This window comes from Lytechinus pictus, chromosome 16, assembly GCF_037042905.1.
Source record: "Lytechinus pictus isolate F3 Inbred chromosome 16, Lp3.0, whole genome shotgun sequence".
NCBI classification, from domain to species: domain Eukaryota; kingdom Metazoa; phylum Echinodermata; class Echinoidea; order Temnopleuroida; family Toxopneustidae; genus Lytechinus; species Lytechinus pictus.
This window is the reverse complement of record NC_087260.1, coordinates 1610329-1631965: the sequence shown is the minus strand read 5'-3', so window position 1 is coordinate 1631965 and position 21637 is coordinate 1610329. Positions and strand designations below refer to the sequence as shown.

General features: G+C 35.0%; 1 protein-coding gene across 3 annotated transcripts; it reads left to right on the top strand.

The window, feature by feature from the left end:
- The first annotated feature begins 869 nt into the window (after window positions 1-869).
- On the top strand, window positions 870-20615 carry LOC129279633 (cholesterol 24-hydroxylase-like). Of its 3 annotated transcripts, none has more exons than XR_010296163.1 (14): window positions 870-1396; window positions 2467-2544; window positions 3241-3322; window positions 4615-4778; window positions 6886-7024; window positions 11969-12082; window positions 12806-13040; window positions 13745-13817; window positions 14340-14424; window positions 14870-14983; window positions 15635-15714; window positions 17926-17998; window positions 18694-19400; window positions 19506-20615. XR_010296163.1 is itself a non-coding variant. In XM_054915735.2 (13 exons), exons 1-13 carry the CDS (start codon window positions 1239-1241, stop codon window positions 18832-18834), a joined length of 1536 nt encoding a protein of 511 aa, XP_054771710.2. In that variant the 5' UTR covers window positions 870-1238; the 3' UTR covers window positions 18835-20615. The 3 variants fall into 3 exon arrangements, 1 of the variants encoding a protein (XP_054771710.2); XR_010296162.1 differs by having other exon boundaries at window positions 18694-19483; window positions 19539-20615; XM_054915735.2 differs by having other exon boundaries at window positions 18694-20615.
- The last annotated feature ends 1022 nt before the right edge of the window (window positions 20616-21637 follow it).

Here is a 21637-nt window from a genome sequence, read left to right as displayed (position 1 = left end):
ATCCTTAATATTATTAAAAGTCGCTTGGAATTGAGCACAGTATACAGTAATATTGCTTTTTTTGCATTACGCAATGTAGCAGTTAAAGTATTTCTATAAGCTGAATATTTCCTATACAAAAATGCTGGCTTTGCTTTTTTTTATATTGGTAATACATCTTATTTTTCTTATTAATTGAGTTTAACAAAGATTTGGTAATCCACGGCATACGTGGAACTCTAAAACGACTCTTATTTGTACAATTAATCACAGGTACGTTCTCGTCATATAGAACCATTAATTTTTTCATGAAATTAACAAAGGCACTCTCAACACTTTGGTCTGAGAGTATATATGCCACTCCTAACTCTCTGTGTCTCGATCATTTCCATGTCATATCTTCTCTTTGCCCGTTATGTTAAGAAATAAGATGAGATTCTTTTAATTCCGATGAGAGATAAAGAAAGACAGAGACAAACGGAAGGGGGCATAGAGAATCGAATGGTGGTGTGCATACACACGGTGATTCTCTTCAACCTTTAGCAAACATTCATACCAGCCTGTTACGTAATTCTTTTCATATTTCATTGTGCGGCAATCCTCTCAGGTGCAGAGCGTACGTGCTTGTACTAACTGTTACAATGCCCACGAAATCATGACGCAAAAAACAAACTTTCAAATTACATTATTCTCCTCCAAGTATTCCAACATGAAATATGATATATTCCACTGCCTTTCTGCACTCTATTCTTTCATTTCATTATGACATACGGAATATTGTAGCAGTACAAATCTCGACTAAAATCTTCTTTAATAAAAATCTGTGGTATTTAATAAATATTATACTTTATATCACATAGTCAGTCTTGAAGAAGGTTAATCCATACTTCATTCACGCTTGTATCCTCGCAATTAAGAAGACAGTGGATTGAGATGGGAATGATTAAGGAGTTTTTACCTTTGTCAACCCATGTGTAAAGAAACCTCATAACCTCCAGATATCGTAGGATCACACACTCACACAGGCGTTCTGGACTTACAGGACTTGTCTCTCCAAATACTCGTTGTTCTACAATAGATTCTGGAAACAACTTTGTGATTTAGTTTCTGATGATATATCGTCTTGGATCTTCAAGCAGACTATATTTTTCCTAATGCTCATCATACGTAGTAAACCTACAGGAATCGTCAAGAGTGAAGGAGGCGCAGGAGAATCAAGAAGAAGATCAAAGAAGAGAAAGGAGGAGGATTGAATAGAGATGGAAGTCTTATCGTCCGGATTTCATTTGACCTCAGTCATCTCTCTAGTTATATACCTGTGTGTCTTCTTATTAATCTCATGCATTGTTCTGTTCTTTCTCGTCGTTCTTCATCAAGGATGGAAGTTTAGGCACATTCCGGGACCCAAACGAAGCAGGTGAGAACACACCCATATAAAGTTTTAAAATACAATCAAGATTAGGGTGGGTTTTCACGGGACGCGGGCATTCGAGTGAAGACAGTGTTAGTGTCGAAAACATGACGACATTGTTTTATTTAATTCTACACTCTAAAAAATATTGGGTAAAATGCTCCATGAGGGTAATTATATGTGTCCAACCAATATTGGGCATTTCTTTTGGGCATTTTTATTCATCCAGTGTGATGAAAATTTTGCCCATTCTAAAGTAATTGCTGCTTATTTTGTAACCTTACTGAACAATATGCTTCCCGCATTGAGTAAATACTGCCCCAAATAATGGTTAGACACATATAATTAACCTCGTGGCACGTGGTAAAATTTCCCCAAATATTTTTACAGTGTAGTTTCTATTAATACCTTATTTCGATTTGTCTATTTTTAACCAGTTATTCTTGTGAAACCTTTTTTTCCTTCCTTCCTTATTTTCATTTTATTTATTTGTTTATGTGTTTATTTACTTATTTATTTACGTAGTTATTCGTGTAATTATTTAAATTTATTCATTTATTTTATCTTTAATTTCAATTAAAGTAGAATTGGTGAAAGAGGTCAGGATCACTGGCGGATCCAGGGAGGGGGGGGGGGGCACAGTCGGCTCGTGCCCGCCACCCCTTTGAGAGGCACAATAAAAAAAATTTGATGTAAGTCTGCCCCTCCATTTGAAAGTGGGGACCTTTTTATTTGTTTGCTTGTCAAGTTTTTCGTTGACGAAATGTACCCAATCGTTGGTTAAAAACCTCTTTTTTTTTCTTGTCAATTTTTTCCTTGGGAAAATATGCACCCCCCCCCCCTGTGGAAAATCCTGGATCCGCCCCTGGTCAGGATATTGCTTTTTTTTATTTATAGGATTTTTTTTCAAAGTGTAAACATTTTTGATACGTTCTGTATGTCTGTTAATCGTGATTTAGAGCTGACTTTGTTGTCTTATGCATTATGCAAAATTGTATCACGGTAATCTGAAATGTAAGCTGATTAAATAACAATTGTCACTCCATTTTTAAAATGACTTTTTTCAAATATTTCAGTGTCATTTATGGGTGCCTCCAGGAAGTACGGGAATTTCTTGAAAAGGGGAACAACAAACTTGATCTGTTGATGAAATGGTAAGAGAAAAACTATATGCATACTCCTATGTGTCATGTATTTATTATTTATTCATTTTTATTTATTTATTTATTTATCTTTATTTATTTATTCATTTTTTTATTCATCTATTTATTTATTTATTTATTTATTTATTCATTCACAACCCTCTATGGCCCTGGGAACGATTTTTGATATGGGAGGAGGGTGCTGGTCTGGAAGAAATTTTGACAAAAAAAAAAGTTCAGTCCACAAAAAGAAGAAGTTTTTTTTTTTTACTTCAAAATGATTTCCAGGGGATGTTTTATAATTATGGTGTGTAACACACCCAGCACCCCAGGCATTGCCGTACTCAGTGGGGGGGGGGGGGGGGGGGGGGAGGATTTTGAAAAATTACATTTTTTACTACACAACACGAATAGATTCTTGCTCTTAGTTAATTTTCATGATTATAGAACTAACACGCGTTACCTTTCTCTTTAATTCACGTATACAACTCTCTCTTTGCAAGATGTTTATGTTCATTTGTCACTCTCAACCCAGGTGTAGTGGGGACTGGGTTGAACGAAATTCCTTTAATTTTCGAGCACCTGATCAGGCGTGCAAGCTGGGGTAATAGTATGATGTGCTTAGAAACAATGCCTCAAGCGCTATATCAATTTTTATAATTATTGCTAAAAATAATTACTACTGTTCTTTTAATATTATGTTGTCAGGCAGGCGGAGTATGGGACTGTCTTCAGATATTCGATACTTCATCGATATATTATTGTTGCATTAGATCCAGATGTGGTCAAGGTAAGTAAATGGAAAAATAGTACGGCTTTACTTTCTGTATGAAATCTTCTTCTCTTCATCATGCCTATACCATTCCCGATTATACCCAATCTCATAATGTTATGATGCTGGTTTTTTGTTGATGTTGTTGGATCTAAATGTCGTTAGCGTTGTTGTTAATGTTGTTCTTTTTGGTGTTGTTGCTCATTTAAGCTTATGAATTTATAAGCTTACTTATTTCATTTTCTATGTTAAGAAAATATGTATCACATTAACTTATTTTTTTCTTTAACTAAATTGTTTATATTTTCTATTTATTTTCCTTAAGCGCTTAGAGACATTCTTTGTGATAAGCGCTATATAAATGATGTTAATTATTATTATTATTATCGTTGATACTATTTTATTATTATTACTATAATTATTATACATTATTAGTATTATCGATATTATCATTGTAATTATTATTATTATTACTAATGTCAACAATATAAGCATAATCATGTCAATTTCATTCGGATGCCAGTGTGTCAAAGATTATTTGCGGTTTTTTTTGCAGGAGGGGGAGGGGGCTCCTTTGCGATTATCATTGCTTAGAATATCTGACATTGCTTGTTTTCTGTTTTATTTTCTATATTGTAATCATATTTTTTATTATTGTTATGCAAATTAATAATTATTTTGATTCTAACTCTATCAATCCAATATCATGTCAACTTAAAATTATTCCCCTGTGATACTTTGATTTTTCAGGAGATTCTCGGGAAGCCGAGTGTCAATGTCATATATCATCATCATTATCGACATCATCATCATCATTATCGTCATCATGATCATCATCATCATTATCATCATATCATCATCATCATCATCGTCATCATTATCGTCACATGCATCGTCATCGTCATCATCATCATCATTATCATCATCATTATCATCATCATCATCATCATCATCATTATCATTATCATCATCATCATCATCATCATTATCATCATCATCATTATCATCATCATTATCATCATCATCATCATCATCATCATTATCATTATCATCATCATCATCATCATCATCATAATTATCATCATCATCATTATTATCATCATTATCATCATCATCATTATCATCATCATCATCATCACCTTCTTCTTCTTCATCATCATTATCATCGTCGTCGTCCTTATCATCAACAACATCATTACCGTCATCATCAGCAGCATCATCTTCACCATCTATAGCATTATAGTTACTTTATCAATTAAAAAAATATGTCAACTGAATTTTTTTCTCTGTGATACTTTTTAATTTTCTAGGAGATTCTTGGGAAGCCGAGTGTCCATTGGAAACCGTATGTCCCGTATGGTATCATGGGAACCCTCTTGGGTAATCGTTTCATGGGAAATGGTCTAATAACGGAAGCTAACCATGCCAGATGGAAAATACATCGCGCAATGCTCAATCCAGCCTTCAATAGAAAGTAAATTTACACATTTTCAAAAGTTATGAATTTTTCTAACTTGATATATAAACAAAGGCCTGTATGACGAAGGAGACAATGGGAACGTTTCATGAAATGACTTGTCAGACGTTTTTATCCGACAAGTCCCTCTTTATCCGTTAGTTACCATAGTAACAGTGCCTCCCAGCCAAGCAAAATCTAGGAAAGACGTCAGATCTGACAAATTGTCGTACAAAAATGTTGATGAAGCGCTCCACTGGGCACCGTCTCACAAAGAGTTGCGATTGATTCGATCAATCTTATCTATATATATGCAAATCTACCATTTTCATCATTTTCATACAAAAATTTTGAACATTTTTTTTTGTAAACAAAACATCAAATTGTTAACACAACAATGAATATATCAGTATACATCATATCTAAAAAACATTCTGAAACAAACATGCATTTTAGATGTTGACGTGGCTGGCTTTCCATAGTTGAGGTTGATCGGATCAATCATAACTCTTTGTACACTTTCAAAACAGTAATACCCAATATTTGGCAAATAAGGAACATCCATATATGTTTGTTGGGCAAAATGAAACCTAATATTGTGTAAAATTTACCCAATGTTCCGTTGAAATCTACCCAGAAATCATGCATTTTGCATATCATGGGACAAAATCTTACCCAACAAACATGCATGGTTTTTTTTACACAATATATAGGGTAAATGCTATCTCACGTTACGCATGACTTTACGCACGACTGGAACATGTTCGTAGGTGGTAAGTCAAATACACAGGGATACACTAAATCGCACAATAAATGATCACCAGTCGTTCGTAAAATCATTCGTAAACTTAGTTAAAAGAAACCTCCGCAAGGTTAGTACTTAGCTTTTATTCCTTCATGTCGGTATAGGGCATGGGCATAATTTTGAAAATTCTATTTTTGCTTAATTGAAAGTTTTCACGAAATTCACCCAAAGTGTACGCGAAATCCTTCAATTTCACTTTTAAAAATGCAAAAGCGCCTCAATGACAAGCTCAGTCCCTTCGCTCCCTCGGTTTTTTTTTTATTTCTTCAAAAATGCTTATGCGTCTTGACCCCCAGAAAAAAAATCGCTGCGAACGGCCATGCTTTCTTTTAACGCGTCCTCGTCAGAATTCACTTTTGAAGAAACAAAATGCAAAAAGATAATATTTTACATGGAGGCCTAAATTTCAAATAATCATAAAGTGACATGATTCAATGAATATCAAATGAAGTAGGATCATGTTTATATCAAATAGATAAATGTCACATATTGAACAGAAATGTATTATACAATTGCAATGATATAAAACATAATGAAATGAGATAATAAACAAATTGAATGAAGAACACATATTTGTAAAATACAGACCACATTCACTGCCTAGTTTGTAATGACAATGTTGCTGGGATATTATTTTGGTCTATAATTCAAGTTTCATTTTATTTCTTCAGAGATAATTCCCTACTTGAAATAACACAGTGTGTGCTACAGTATGTTCACAGTGTGTGCTACAGTATGTTCACAGTGTGTGTTATACAGTATGTTCACAGTGTGTGTTACAGTATGTTCACAGTGTGGAACACAATGTGAAATCACCTTCACTCTACTGAATTTGAGCACCTTAAAAGTGTGAATAATATGTTAACATCACCGACGGATCCAGGATTTTCCAAGGGGGGGGGGGAACATTTTCCCCAGGAAAATTTGACAAGAAAAAAAAAGGTTTCACCCCAAAATGAGGTTCATTACGTCCACGTAAAATTTGAAAAGCCCTCCCCCTTAAAAAAAAGGTAAAAACGGCATATTTACATTGAAAATGTTGATTATGGCTCTCAAGGGGGGGGGGGGCGGGTCGGATGTGCCCCCCCCCCCCCGGATCCGCCACTGGTTCAGATAGTCCACTATGTATACACACTGTGATCGCACTGTGTGTCATGTATACTGTGTTCTTCCCAGTAACTGACTTTTTCCTACTTTGATCTGAAGAAATGAAATGAAACTAGGTTAAGTGGGATAATTGAGCCTTTATCGATTCCATATGGTTTGAGTTTTTTTGTGACGAAGCACTTTCTTCATTATTTTGTTACATCCCTATCACAGGTACTTAATGACAATGGTCGAGACATTTAACGATCACGCGGACCACTTAGTGAGTTATCTTACGGACAGAGCTGACGGTTCGCAAGAGGTTAGCATGTACGACGCATTTAACAATGCCACACTGGATATCATAGCCAAAGTAAGTATTCTTATAGAAAGTGTTATCAAATGATGTATCTAAAGAAATATCCACCCCATATTAATACAATTGATTTCATTTTTTTTTCAGAAGATGGTAATTCGGGGATTTGCAACACATGCCATAATGTCATTTAGATTTCCATAAAATTATAATTTGCTAAATAAATTTCAATCGTTAGGTCTGGATATTAGCGTTGTCATTGGGGAAATTTTCAACCCCAAATTTTTAGAATTTGGGAACGCTCTGGGGATGATCAACAAGTCAGTTGGGGATTAAAGTAAATTTGGGGTTCCAACAACCCCCCCCCCCTCCAATTGGTTTTTTTTTTTCTTTATTAAAAAAAAACAAGTTCCAATTCAAAAAATTTCTGTACTATAGACAAGACATTAGGAAAAATTCGATCATGCTATGTTAAGATCTACGGTAGATGATAATGCATAGAATATAAGCACATGTCCCATAATATCGCAATGACGTTTAACAAGCACTTATTATGTCAGTGACGAAGACAGGTCTACTACCTCAGAGACGAGAGGGGGGGGGGGAGTGATTCCATATCAACCAACTGCATGATGTATACATGTATACGTTATGGATATGTGAGTGTGTGTTAAGATAGTTCCACCACTTTGCCATTTTGACACGTAACCGGTTTTTCTTTAGGGGGGGGGGGGGTGGAACCGTGTGGAGCCGTGTTATGTGCAAACGCCGGGATATGTGCAAACAACGGTATATGTGCAAAATTTCGCCGGGATTTGTGCAAACAACGGTATTTGTGCAAACGCCACGCCGGGAAATGTGCAAATCTGTCAAAATTTATCAACGGCATCTGTGCAAACGTGACGACGGGATATGTACAAATGAACAATTTTCACGGGAAATGTGCAAACCTCCGGGATATGTGCAAATCACTATTTTTATCAATATTAAGTCTATTTCTCATGAAATGTGTCATAACATTAAAATGTCGCAAAAGGAAGCTACAGTGCCATCGGCAATGAAACGCCTTTCAAAGAGGCGGGGGGGGGGGGGGGGTTGTTACACCCACAAATGTAATAAACGCCCACAGATGTGATAACGCCCACAAATGTAATAACACTTTACCCACAAATGTAATAACACTTTAGACACAAATGTAATACTTTCACCCACAAATGTAAAAATGCACTTTATACACAAATGTAATAATGACTACCCACAAATAAAATAAATAAATTTGAAGGGATTTTTCGCGAATCTGTTCTGAACTAAAACCCTATAGTAATGCGTTCATATAGCGCAAAGTCAGTCTTTTTTCTCCAGACCCAGTTATATAAAACATTTAAACAATCTTCCAAACAAACGAAAATTAACTGTTGTTGTTGTTTTAGCTTATACGGCCTGTATCATTCTAAAATAGATGTATAGCGTAGTCTTTCCTCCAGACCCAGTTATAAAAAAAATCATTAAAAACAAAACGACAACAAAAAAGACCTTGCAATCTTATCAACACTGAATAGCATGGAAATATGGTGTAGTCTTTGCTCCAGACCCAGTTATTTCAAAATAGCAAATGATAAAAAACAATAAAAACAAACAAACGATATTAAGAAAGACTCCACAATCCCAATGATGTCGAATAACTTGAAAATATAGCGTAGTCTTTCCTCAAGACCCAATTATTTCAAAATAACAAATCACAAAAGATAGATAATAATAAAACAAGGACCCCACAATCTTATTGATGTTGAATAACATGAAAATAAATGCAGTCTTTCCTCTAGATCCAGATATTTCAAACAACAAATACAAAAAATACAAAAAAATATATAAAAAAACAAAGACCCCGCAATCTTATTGATGTTGAAAAACATGGAAATATAGTGTAGTCTCCCCTCCACACCCACCTATTTCAAAATTCCTATTTCAAAATTACAAACCTTTTTTAAGTGAAAAAAGTAAAAAAGACCCCATTATCTTATTAATGCTAAATAACTGTGTGTATTTGAGTTTTGTCAGACGTGTATCAATCAGATATGATTATTTACGTCTGGGACCGACCTTTAACGTCACCATCTGAAAGACGTGACCAGGGCTCGAACCTCTGCATCAATTTTGTAACTTCCCCACATAGCTTAGATTACAGGCGCACGCCACAACGCCCAGTGGAGACATGGAGACATGGCGTCTTTCTTCCAGACCCAATTATTTAGAAATAACAAAACAGTACAATATAACCCAACAATCTTTAAACTAAGAACCTGCAATAAAATAAAGGTTTAGAGAGTTTTCTTTATTCCAGACCTTGTCATTTTCAAAATTAAGATAAATGAAATATTCATTTAACTAAGACTCAATCATGTTCTTGTGCCTGTTCAACATGAATAAGATGATCGGGGGAGCATTTCATCAACATTAGTTATGTCCGACAAGTTGTCAGATCTGACAACCTTCCTTGATGTTGATTGGCTAAGAAGCAGTGCTACCATGGTAAGTGTCGGATAAAACGTCTGACAACTCCTTTCATGAAATGCTCCCCGGGCTCTTAGTTTTGAAGATTTTATTTTTAATTAGAAATTTCTTTGCCTGGAAGAAAAAGTATGTTTTAAATGCATTCTTTATTACAAAATCTTAGGCTGGAAGAGGGTTTTAATTTTAAATGTTGGTTTTCTTGTTCTGTTTCTTTTGTCTAGTAAAACTAAGTATGTGTTATCACAGGGTTTTATAGTTTGGAAGATGCTGGGGTCTAAGTTTTATGATTATGTTTCACTTAATTTGTATTTTAAAAAGAACTGGGTGTGGGGTAAAGACAAAAAATGCTCGAAACCCAAGCATTTTAACTGGGTTTAATTTGGAAGATTGGTCTTAGCTTTAATTTGTTTTAAATAACCGGGTCTAGACGAAAGACTAAGCTTAACACTCGTGTTATTCCACAGGGATAAGAATATGACAGGGTCTAAAGTTGTTAAGATTGTTTAAATCATTTTTTAAATTACTGGGTCTGGAATAAAGACAACGCTCTAAACATGTGCTTTTGTACATGGTCTTAGTTTGGAGGATTGTTGGATCTTAGATTCGTTTTTTTTTTTTTTGGGGGGGGGGGGTAGGTTTAATTGCTTTTTATGCCACCGCAGACGAAGTCCGGAGGGGGCATTAAGCGTTGCCCATCAGTCCGTCCGGCCTTCCGTCCGTCCGTCCCCCCACTTGGTTTCCGCGCAATACCTCGAAAAATATTTAACAGATTAAACAAAAAATTGGGTGTGTAGGTAGATGACACCAAATACAGGCTAAGTTCGACTTCGGAGTCTGCAGGTCAAAGGTCACAGCTCACTATATATGCGAGTTGGTTCAAAGGTCTAAATTTATTCATTATATATAAGCATATTGGTTTCTGCACGTCAAATTTCTAGTTTATTTTTTTAAATAACCGTGTCTGGAAGAAAGTCTACAATCGTTCTTCATGTTATCCATAATGTATCAAATTTTATAACCACAAAAATAAGACAAATTAATCATAGGCGTAAATATTCATATCTGAATGGTTCACGCCTTAAAACCCACGATAACAACAACAACGTTATTCCACAGGAATTAGATTATCGGGTATTCGTTTTAAAATATTTTCAAAAACTATTTTTTTTTAAATAATAACCAAGTCTGGAGAAGGAATATTTGCTTTACCAATGCATTATTACAATGTTTTGTAGGGGTCTTAGTTTGTATTAAAAAAAAAATGGGTGTGGGGTAAAGACAACGCTCGAAACCCATATTTTTTTACTAATGGGTGTAAATTTTGAAGATTGATCTTAGATTTGAAGTTTTTTTTTTATTCATTTTTTAAATAACCGGATCTGGAGGAAAGAATACTTTTAAAAACTCGTGTTATTCCACAAGAATAAGAATATGATAGGGTCTTACTTTAAAAGATTTTTTTCGTAATATTTTAATGACTAGGTCTGGAATAAAGACAACACTCTAAACCTCTGTTTTATTACAGGTTCTTAGTTTGAAGGATTGTTTGGTCTTAGATTTGGAGTTTTTTTAATTATTACTATTAGCGTTATTTTGAAAAAAAATAACTGGGTCTGGCTGAAAGACTACACTATATTTCCATGTTATTCAACATTAATGAGATTTTGTGGTCTTTATATTGGTTTTGGTATTGTTATTTATCATTTTGAAATAACTGGTTTGGAGGAAAGGCTGCTATATTTTCATGTTATTCAACATTACCAACATTATCATTTTAACAGTAATGTTATGAAACATTTCATGAGAAATAGCCTTGATATTGATAAAAACAGTGATTTGCACATATCCCGGAGGTTTGCACATTTCCCGTGAAAATTGTTCATTTGCACATATACCGTCGTCACGTTTGCACAGATGCCGTTGATAAATTTTGACAGAGTTGCACATTTCCTGGCGTGGCGTTTGCACAAATACCGTTGTTTGCACAAATCCCGGCGAAATTTTGCACATATACCGTTGTTTGCACATATCCCGGCGTTTGCACATAACACGGCTCCACAAACCGTCCTTAACTTCAGTTTCTGTTTAGGCAAAAATTTGGCTTGGTCGGTTCAGTCCCTCTCAATCAGATTAACCCTTAGCGCTCCATAATAAAAAAGTTAAAATCATGATGACTGTTAAAATAAATTCTTGACCTAATTGCAAATGAGTTGCATGATATTTTACAAGCCACTTTACATTCACTTTGTTCTTATTTGTGCATGAATAATTGTAAGTAAACCAACAAATAAGTTACTAAGTAAATCAATATTTAAGTAAATAAATAAGCAAATAGGTAAGCTAAAAAGTAAGTAAATAAGTTAGTACGTAAATACGTAAGTAAATAAGGAAGTTAATTAAACAGTGCATAAGTAATACGTGAGCAAATAAGAAAATATATAAGTAGCTAAATAAGTAAATAAATAATTTTATTTTTTTTCTTTCCTTTAGGCGGGATTCGGCCTGGAATTGAATGTTCTTGATGATCCTAACAATCCGTTTCCTAACGCCATTCTAACCTGTCTGAATACAATACAGAGCTGTATTCAAAACCCATGGATGAAGGTAAGACATAGGGGCCACTAAAACAGGGAGGGTGCATGGCCCGTAGGCTGTAAAACATACCTTTTGAGATAACATGTACAAAAACGTACAATTTAGCATCAAAATATATATTTTTAATCCTTCCCATTCATTATCGTTTGATGAAACCATCACTGCTTTATTGCGATAAATTATTCCTAATTCAATTCTGGTTAGATGATTTCTTTACCATCCGAATATAATGATATAAATATATGTTTTGAAATAAAAGAATATAAGAAGCTACTCCTGAAAAGCCGTCTTCCGAATTAAATTGGAACGACTTCCTTCATTTCTTTCTTTCTCCTCTCTCTTTCTCTTCCTTCCTTCCTTTTTTTTTCTCTCTCTCTTTCTTTCTTTCTTTCTTTCTTTCTTTCTTTCTTTCTTTCTTTCTTTCTTTCTTTCTTTCTTTCTTTCTTTCTTTCTTTCTTTCTTTCTTTCTTTCTTTCTTTCTTTCTTTCTTTCTTTCTTTCTTTCTTTCTTTCCTTCCTTTTTTCTTCCTTCCTTCCTTCTTTATTCCTGTTTTCTTCCTGCATTTCCTTTTTCTTTTAATTAATTCATTCACTCATACTTCCTTTATTTCTTGTTAATATTTATCCCCCTTATTTTTCTTTCTTTCACCATCCCTCCTTCCCTCAACCCCCCCCCCCCCTCCTTCCTTCCTTTCTTCATCCCTCCCTCTCTTCTCCTCCCTTCATTTATTAGTACGGTTTAACGAGCAAAGTCAAGAAAGCCAAATCAGAGGTGAAAGATGCTTGCGATTTGCTCCGCCGAGTTGGTAAGGACTGTGTAGAGAATCGTTTGGCGGCCAAGGCGAGGGGTGAAGAACTTCCACTGGACATGCTGACAAATATCCTTGAAGCCTCAAAAGATCTCAAGGGGGATGAAAACTTCGGCATCGAGGAGATGTTGGACGAGTTCGCCACGTTCTTCATTGCAGGTATTAAGGATGATGGTGAGGAGGAAGAGGAGGTTTATGATGACGTTAAGGATGGTAATCATGATTGTGGTGATGATGATAATGGTGGTGGGATGGTGCATGGTGGTAGCGGTGGTGATGATGATGATGATAATGATGACGACGACGATAATGAGGATGATGATAATGATGACGATGATGATAATGAGGATGATGACGATGACGATGATTGATTGCTTGATTGATTGATTGATGGGAGCAATGGGTGAAGAACTTCCACGAAACATGCTGAAAAATATTCTCGAAGCCTCCAAATATCTTAAGGGGATGACAATTTCGGCATTGAGGAGATGCTGGACGAGTTCGCTTAATTCTTCATTGCGGGTATTAAGGATAATGATGATCATTGACGTTAATAATGATAATGATGATGGGGAATGATGGTGATGAACTGATGATAATGATGATAGGGAATGATGATGATGTTGTCGTTTTTAATGTTGTTGATAATGATGATGAGAGTGAGGGTGTTCATGATGATGACGGTAATGTCTGTGATATTTGTGTTGGTGATAATGATGATGATGGTGGTGGTGGTGGTGACTTGCTGTTTATGGTAATGATGTCAATGATAATTATTGATGATAGTATGAACAATCATATCAAGCTATTGCTTCGAAAAGGGTGGTTATAACTGTATTCTATTTCGTATTTTTATTCATTAGGTCAAGAAACAACAAGTAATGTCATGTCATTTACGCTAGAGCAGCTAGGAAAGAATCCACGAGTCTTACAAAAGTAAGTTTTATATCGATTAAATTAATCAATTTGACAACTTTTACCTGCCATACCTGCCATCTATATGCAAAGTTTCATATAGTAGAGCTTTGTTGCCCTTTCACTTATGTTTACAAGGTTAAACTATAAAGAACAAACATTCAGTTCTTTTATAATCAGTCTCATTTACCTTGTCTATAAGCGCTTCCAAGTGGACATAGATTATTATTACCCCTCCATTAATATTTCGAGGAACCTTAAGGAATTAATTTTCGCCAGGTACTAATTTACCTCACCAGGGTTGAGTGCAACGCACTGTGGATCGATTTCTTTCTGAAGGGAATTACGCCATCATATCTGGGATTAGAACCCACAACCCTCTGTTTCAAAGACAAATACACCGGACCACACCTCTCCATGTATTCTGTTGAAGTTTGTGATAATGACACCAATTATTTCAAATATGAATATACCGTTGTCTTTTTTTTGTTTTCATATTCTAACAAAAATAACGGATCAGTCCGATGTTTGTAATATTTTCAGAGTTCAAGTAGAGTTGGATGAAAAGATTGGAGGTCAGACGTTTATTAGCTTCCACGACATGGGCAAACTGGAATACCTAAATCTCGTAAGTAAATTCATCTGCAATCTTTATTTTCTTAGAACTACCTACGTAAAGAAATGGGATTGATGTCGCCATGAATGCGGCATTTTAATGTTTATGAGTTCAATTAATTTTTACAATTAATTTTCTTGAAATTACCTCGTCAATCGTGTACTTATAAAAAAATACTCGTGATCGTCATAAATGGATAGTCCACAATAAAATCTTTAAAAAGATGACAAATAAAACTAGCAGAGTCAAACAAGTCTAACACAGAAATGTTAGGCTAAGATTTATGATTACAATGTCAAGTCACCAATAACAACTTTTGAGCTACATCCTCGTGCACAATTCATTGTCTGTTTTACATAAAGCAAAGTGTTCGTTTTTAAAATAATTTTTAATGATTGTATATTTGTTTCGTAAGAGAAAATGATAAAAACATTTAAAACAATGTCATTTTTGGCAGGTTTTGAAAGAAGCTTTACGGATGTACGCCCCTGCATCTATAGTGAATCGAGTAACAGGTACGGACGTCAAGGCTAGCACAGGGATAGTCATACCCAAAGGAAGTCAGGTTTCGGTAAGTTCAGAGGACTTGACGGGGAAAATACAATGAAAAGTGAAATAACAATAACGATAAAATCATTGAATAAGATAATAAATGAAAACAAGACACACAATGAAACACGCAAACGCTCCTCACAAATACCCACACCCACACTCTTTCTTAGAACACACAAATACCCACACTCTTTATTAGAACACACATACACCCATGCATGTTTTGTTTGAAATTATATTTTATTTCTTCCTTTTCAATCATAACAATTATTACAATACATCATTTGGTCGTCAACTAATATGTGGACCTTTTTTCACTCGCTCAAAAAGAATAGAATAATTACCTTACATCAAAACCTGAAAAACCTGACCTGCATGTTTTTTTTTCTTTTCTATCAAGACATTCACTGATTTTAATTTTTCAAACGAACAATTCTTAATAAGCAAATTAGAAGGGGAAGGCTTTAATATGCACACCAAAACCACTCCATAATACACCAGTTCCTTCCTTTCCCTCACACTTCAACAAAACATCGCACACACCTAAAAAATAATTCATTTATGTTATTTAATAAAAAAATATTTGACAAACATAACGCTTTCTTACCATATCACCTAATCTTTCACCTACCGAATAATATTTATGCTATTATCATGTATCACCATTCAGTTGAGCCCGTTTGTCATGGGCCGTATGGCAAAATACTACAAGGACCCGCTTATCTTCCGCCCAGAAAGGTTCATTGAGAGGTAAATATCTTGTATTTAATTTTTTTCCATTAAAGGGGAAGTTCACACTGACGAAAGGTTTGTTGAAAAAATATTTAAAAAAAAAATGATAAAAGATATCGGACAAGGTTTGAGAAAAATCCACCAAAGATTAAAAGAATTATTATTGGAATTGAAATTTATATATATATGTTTTAGATTTATGACGTCATATACATGTATAAGGAGCTTCCCCATATAAACATATAGGCATAAATGTTATTTGTTTGAATAGTTCGTGATGACTTATTTTCTTTGGTATGAAATGATTTGTATATTGATATACTGAAGGTACAGTAAAAACCATTTTCAATTTTCTGAAAAAAAGTGACATTTCATTGATTTTCTTTTACCATACCATATGTTGGATTTTTTTTGTAATTCATGTTTTATTGATCCTTTTCATCAATATATACATAACAAAACATTCATGATATAATGGATCACATATAAAAGTTCAGATGACGTTGGCATATAAAATAACATGTCTAACATACAAAAATAGTATAAGATAAGAAAACATATATGTTTATTTACAACAACAAAAAAATCAGACACATGGCCTATTAAAAAAATAAACATAACAAAAACAGCCTTCTGCTTTATCGCCTCTTTAAAGTATTCAGAATGATAGCCCACTTGCCATCATGTTTTCCTAATTTGCATTTCCTTTGTGCTATGGTATGTTCAACAGTTTCAAATGATAAAAGAAAGTTACAAAAATGGGGAAGAGTAGGTTTTGTTTCGTCACATCGACATCTAAAGATATATTGTTTACCTGACAGCAGCAGAAAGTTCAATATAAATATATTTCTGGGAATTTGGGTCTTACAGATACCAAAAAGAACATATCTTTCTGAGAGGAAATCAGGAAGATCTAGTGAAGCAAAAAGTGTACCAGCATTATTCCAAAATTGGTTAACGACGTGGGAAGAATAAAAAAGATGCACTAGAGTTTCTGGTGAAACTTTACATAATGCACAAAGTGTATCAGTTACCTTGTTAATACGGAATAACCAAACCTTGGTAGGAATCAAATTATTAAGAATCTTGAATTGTAAAGCTCGAAGTCTCGTATCTATAGTAGTACGTAGAGGTAGTTTTAAGAGTTCTCTAACTTCTTCTTGTTGAAACCCATAAGTGTCTTTTAAACGAGTAAATATATTCGAAATTGATGGGTTATTTTCCTTTAAAAAAATGTGTAAAAAGTATACTTTGGTACACCTGTTACTTCTCTAGTGATGCCATCAATAGTTAAAGTTGGAATCAATGAAATGTTGTCGACATTGGGATGAAAGTTTTGAGATAGAAAAAATACTTTCCATTTTGATGGCATAAACTTGTAACAGTCGAGAAGCAAAAAGTATTCAACAAATGTTAAGCCTTTATTTTTTGCATCTTTCCATCTTAATAGTCTGCCATACTCATCCAACATATGTGACACTTTAACAAAACCTTTGTTTTTTATCTTTGGCTTATAAAAAGATTTTCCATTTTGTAATATGCATCTATTATTCCATATTATTTGGTCACATATTTTTATGTTTTTTGAAATACTGTGCTCAACTAATGATGACATCTTTATACCATTCAGGAATTGTCAGGTTTAAAATATCAAATATTTTAATATTTTATATTTTATATTCCAACCATATGTTGGAATGCTGCTCACATATGACGTCACAAATCAAATGATTTACATTCTAAGAACTTCTCTATTCTTTGATTGATTTTCCTCAAACCTTCGCCAAAATGTTTTATTAGTTTTCTGCTATTTTTGCAACAAACTTTTTGTCAGGTTCCTTTAAAGGGGAACCTTTAAAGGAACGGATGAACTTCGAGAAATTGTATCTGACGGAATGAGAGATATAGTTTATAATTTACTAATGTGTGATTTAAATTTGCAATGTTAGAAAGTTTACATTAAATGAAAATTGTTAACTATATACTTTAAATAAAATATATGAAAAATACGAGAGGTTCGCCATATACCGTGCTTAAGAATGAAGGATGGCGCTACTAACAGGCGCCTGAACTGGCGCAGTCTACTTTTCACATAGGGCTATTACATCTTAACAAAATTAGTGGTATGGAGTTGTGACTAAATAACAAACCGAAATACTGACCCACTCTTATGTAATTTGTATTTCTGATTATTTAAAATGGTGTGTGTTTTTTCATTTTATTTTGCAGCAAACACTCTCCATATGCATATTTCCCTTTTGGATATGGTCAGAGGTCGTGTATCGGACAACAATTTGCACTGGTTAGTCAAATGATACAGTCGAGCTGTTTAAGATTGTCTACCTGTGTGAGTGAGGGTGTGTGTGTGTGTGTGTGTGTGTGTGTGTGTGTGAGGGGGGGGGGCGATTCTCTGAATTGAAAAGTTCAATCTTTGTGATCATCTTTAGAGAGTCACAGTTAAGGATTCTCTACATGTCATAACCATGCATTCCCACTTCGATTGGGTGTTCCACGAGTATCAGTTGTTGACCCTCTCCTATTCACTCATACATTGGCCCTTTTTTCGATTTGATCACTTCACATCAATTATATAGCATGAGAGTGGAGTAAGATATATATTTTTTTTTTCAATTTTTCGATTTGATCACTTCACATCAATTATATAGCATGAGAGTGGAGTAAGATACACATTTTTTTTAATGCAAAATATTCTTACAAGGGTAGTTAAAAGAGCCTGGAAACTTAAGCACACAACGAGGTGGATATGTGCCCCTAAAAAAAATCACATTTGCGACAATGAGTATTGATATACATGAAAGAAAATATATATACTGACAAAAATATCAACTATTCAATCTTCAGTGAAATAAATAAACGAGTAGGCCTATTCTTACATTAATGATTACATGGATGTGAATAACATGTTAATGGGTATCACCCGGGAAGATATATATATATAGAAAACTATTCTCTTCTTATATTATCTTCTTATAACAGATTGAATCGAGAATAATCATGGCGAAACTGTTGCAGAAATTGAAGTTTGACTTGGTGCCGGGCCAGAGCTGGAACATCTCCTTTGCAGTCACCATACGGCCTGTAGATGGTTGTAAGAACTTCGTCTCACTCAGACATTAATAAAGACCTTTTTATGACTCAAATTTCAGTCCCTTACTAAGCCTAGACCGGGACTACAATTGCAAAGTACTGAACTATCATTTCACATTTCAAATTTTAGTCCAGCATGCTGAGCCGCCTATACATGTATACTCTGGCCGAGAAAGCAGATCATGTTAGCGAATCGAATCTTCTACAAGTGTTTTGAGAGAGGTTATTCTGTGTCTGTTTATATGCTTTTCACATTGCATATCCTTAACCCCATACATCCTTAACCCGGATAACCCCGGACTATCCTTAACCCCATACTATATATTTTTTGGATTCACACTGTCTTTCTTAACCCCATACTATCTGCTTAGCCGGGGTTAACGCCTTAAACCCGGACTATCCCACAGCTCATGAATATTGATGATTTTACCATACAGAGCGTGATTAACGTGCAATTTCGACTTCTGTGATTGGCTATTGCTTAGCCCTACTTTTCCTTAGTCCGGTTTCGTTTCACACTGCATCTCTTAGCACCGCAATTGTGGTGCTAGCACCACAATAAGCCGGCTAACCCTGCTTTTTTGCAGGGCCAGATAGTACCGTACTATTTACCGTGCTAGCCCACTTTGCTAAAACGTATGTGAAAACGAAGTGGGCTAAGCTTAACCCCGGGAAATTGGTGGGGTTAAGGACCCCCTTAGCCCCACCAATTTCCCTGGGTTAAGGAAAAAAAGTACAGTGTGAAAAGCATTAGTCGACTTCAATCTGTTGACCACTTCCCCCCCCCCCCCCCGGGAAGTTACCATAATAATGATTTTCATTTAAAACCGTGGCCCTAATCTGCACTCGTATCTCTAGAATCTGAGTGTCTTACGGTGCATTCTAGATTTGACCCTCCAAATACACTGGAAATATTATATACTCTTTGCGCAAAATTGTCCAAAGAGGTGTTAAGTTGAACAATGGTAAAAGAGAATCATGGTTTATGCAGATTTCTCGTATTGAAAAAAAAAGCGTTATTACGAAAAAAATAAAAATCTGGATAATCCAAGGTTTTGTATACCATGGAACAAATAAACTTGAAACATCTTTCGATAATACGGGCCTATAACTTAAAAAAAATAATGAGAGAATAAATGTGCAAACCGACCAGATTTTCTTAATTTTTATACAGTACCAGCATTTTTGTTTTAAACAAATAAACCAATTTTTATATACCTTTGCTAAAGAACATTGTCCGTATCGTAAGAAGATGTCATTTGTTCCTGAACAACTCTTAATCACAATATATAGCTCTTCTATAACATCCCTAAAACAAATTTATATTTCTTTTAAATTACCGACCGCCAACTCTTTTTTCTCTCCCTCCTATATGGACCTATCCACGGAGGATTATCTATTGTTACTGTGACAATGCTCAGCACCCCCAGTAACAATAGAATGATCCTCCGTGGATAGGTCCATGCTCCCTCCGTCTAGGCATTTTTTAGGACAGTATGTACCTTTATTTTGTCAAATATTTGTTTTGTATTTCTCGAATCGATATAGCTGTTAAGTATCATTTTTTTTTCTGTAAATATTGCTTCATAAATATGTGTACCGTTTTCGTTGAATGAAATAATAACATATTTCTAGAACTTGATAAAATGAAGAGAATACAGTTACCATTAAAATATCATGAGTCAATGTGATGTGCATTTCTATATTGTCTACTAATTAAATAAACAGTATCGTTATTGGACTATATAGGCCTACGTGATTTTTGTATGGGAATCTCAATAAAAAAGCTGTGTACTTTGTATATGAAATTATTCATATCATAAATCGTTTCTTCTCCTTTTTGGGGTTCTCACGCCTCTTCCAATCCTGAACATTCCTACAGAGTACGGGAAATATATTTCACCCCAACCATTGCTAAAATTCGAAGCATTTAGAAGTGATTAATTTAATAACACTCCCTGAGTTCACCCGTGCGTGCGCACACACCCACACCCATACTACAAACCAGCTTGGCCTGATGCGTCACGCGGTTCCATGATATTTGCTCCGGCGACAATCACTTCGCTGTAAATTCCGCACACTAACATGACTAATGGGATGACCAACTAATTGGTTCAACCCTGGATTTAGCACCTTACCCTAGGCCTACCATAAACCTAACACTCAACCTACCATATAAACCTACGTAATCCTAACCACATATAAGAAGCGCAGCCCGAAGTATTTGTCGCCGGAACAAATATCGTGTCATCCGTGAGGCTGACACACATCCGCACACCCAACAACGCGCACACATTTATTTGAACAATTTACAGCACACACACAAAGACGTGGATTCAAACGTACACATCAACCTTCACAAATTAAACTTTAAATTCACACATAAACACGCACGCTTCCACGCATATCTTCTAATTCGCACGCACCTGCTCGCACTCGCACGCTATAAACGCACATCCACATAGGCACAATTTTATACCCAGCCTCGCACTTCTAAAGGCAAACGACCGAACACGCCCTCAAATACCCTCGCACTTCTAAAGGCAAACGACCGAACACGCCCTCAAATACCCGGGCGCACATTTCTCGATCCGTTTAGAACAAAAAATGCATAGGGGCCGAAATATAATTTGATATGTTTTAAACTGTAACATTTTTGTTTACAATTTAAGTTCCAAATAGTGGTATGAATACATGGACGCCCTGTTCCTGGAACGCCGTGTGCGGCGCTCTTCACATCTTAAGCTTTTTCGGAACATTTCATTAACTTTCGTTAACAGAATCTTTGTCGTCACTAAATAACACTTGTTTTTTATGTTGGCATTTTTCATTT

Bases quoted from the DNA above. Each gene is read 5' to 3' on its own strand.
- LOC129279633 (XM_054915735.2), top strand. From the start codon at position 1,239: ATGGAAGTCTTATCGTCCGGATTTCATTTGACCTCAGTCATCTCTCTA. The intron at 13,818-14,339 runs GTAAGTTTTATA...TAATATTTTCAG, and splicing joins AATCCACGAGTCTTACAAAA to AGTTCAAGTAGAGTTGGATG. The intron at 14,425-14,869 runs GTAAGTAAATTC...CATTTTTGGCAG, and splicing joins AACTGGAATACCTAAATCTC to GTTTTGAAAGAAGCTTTACG.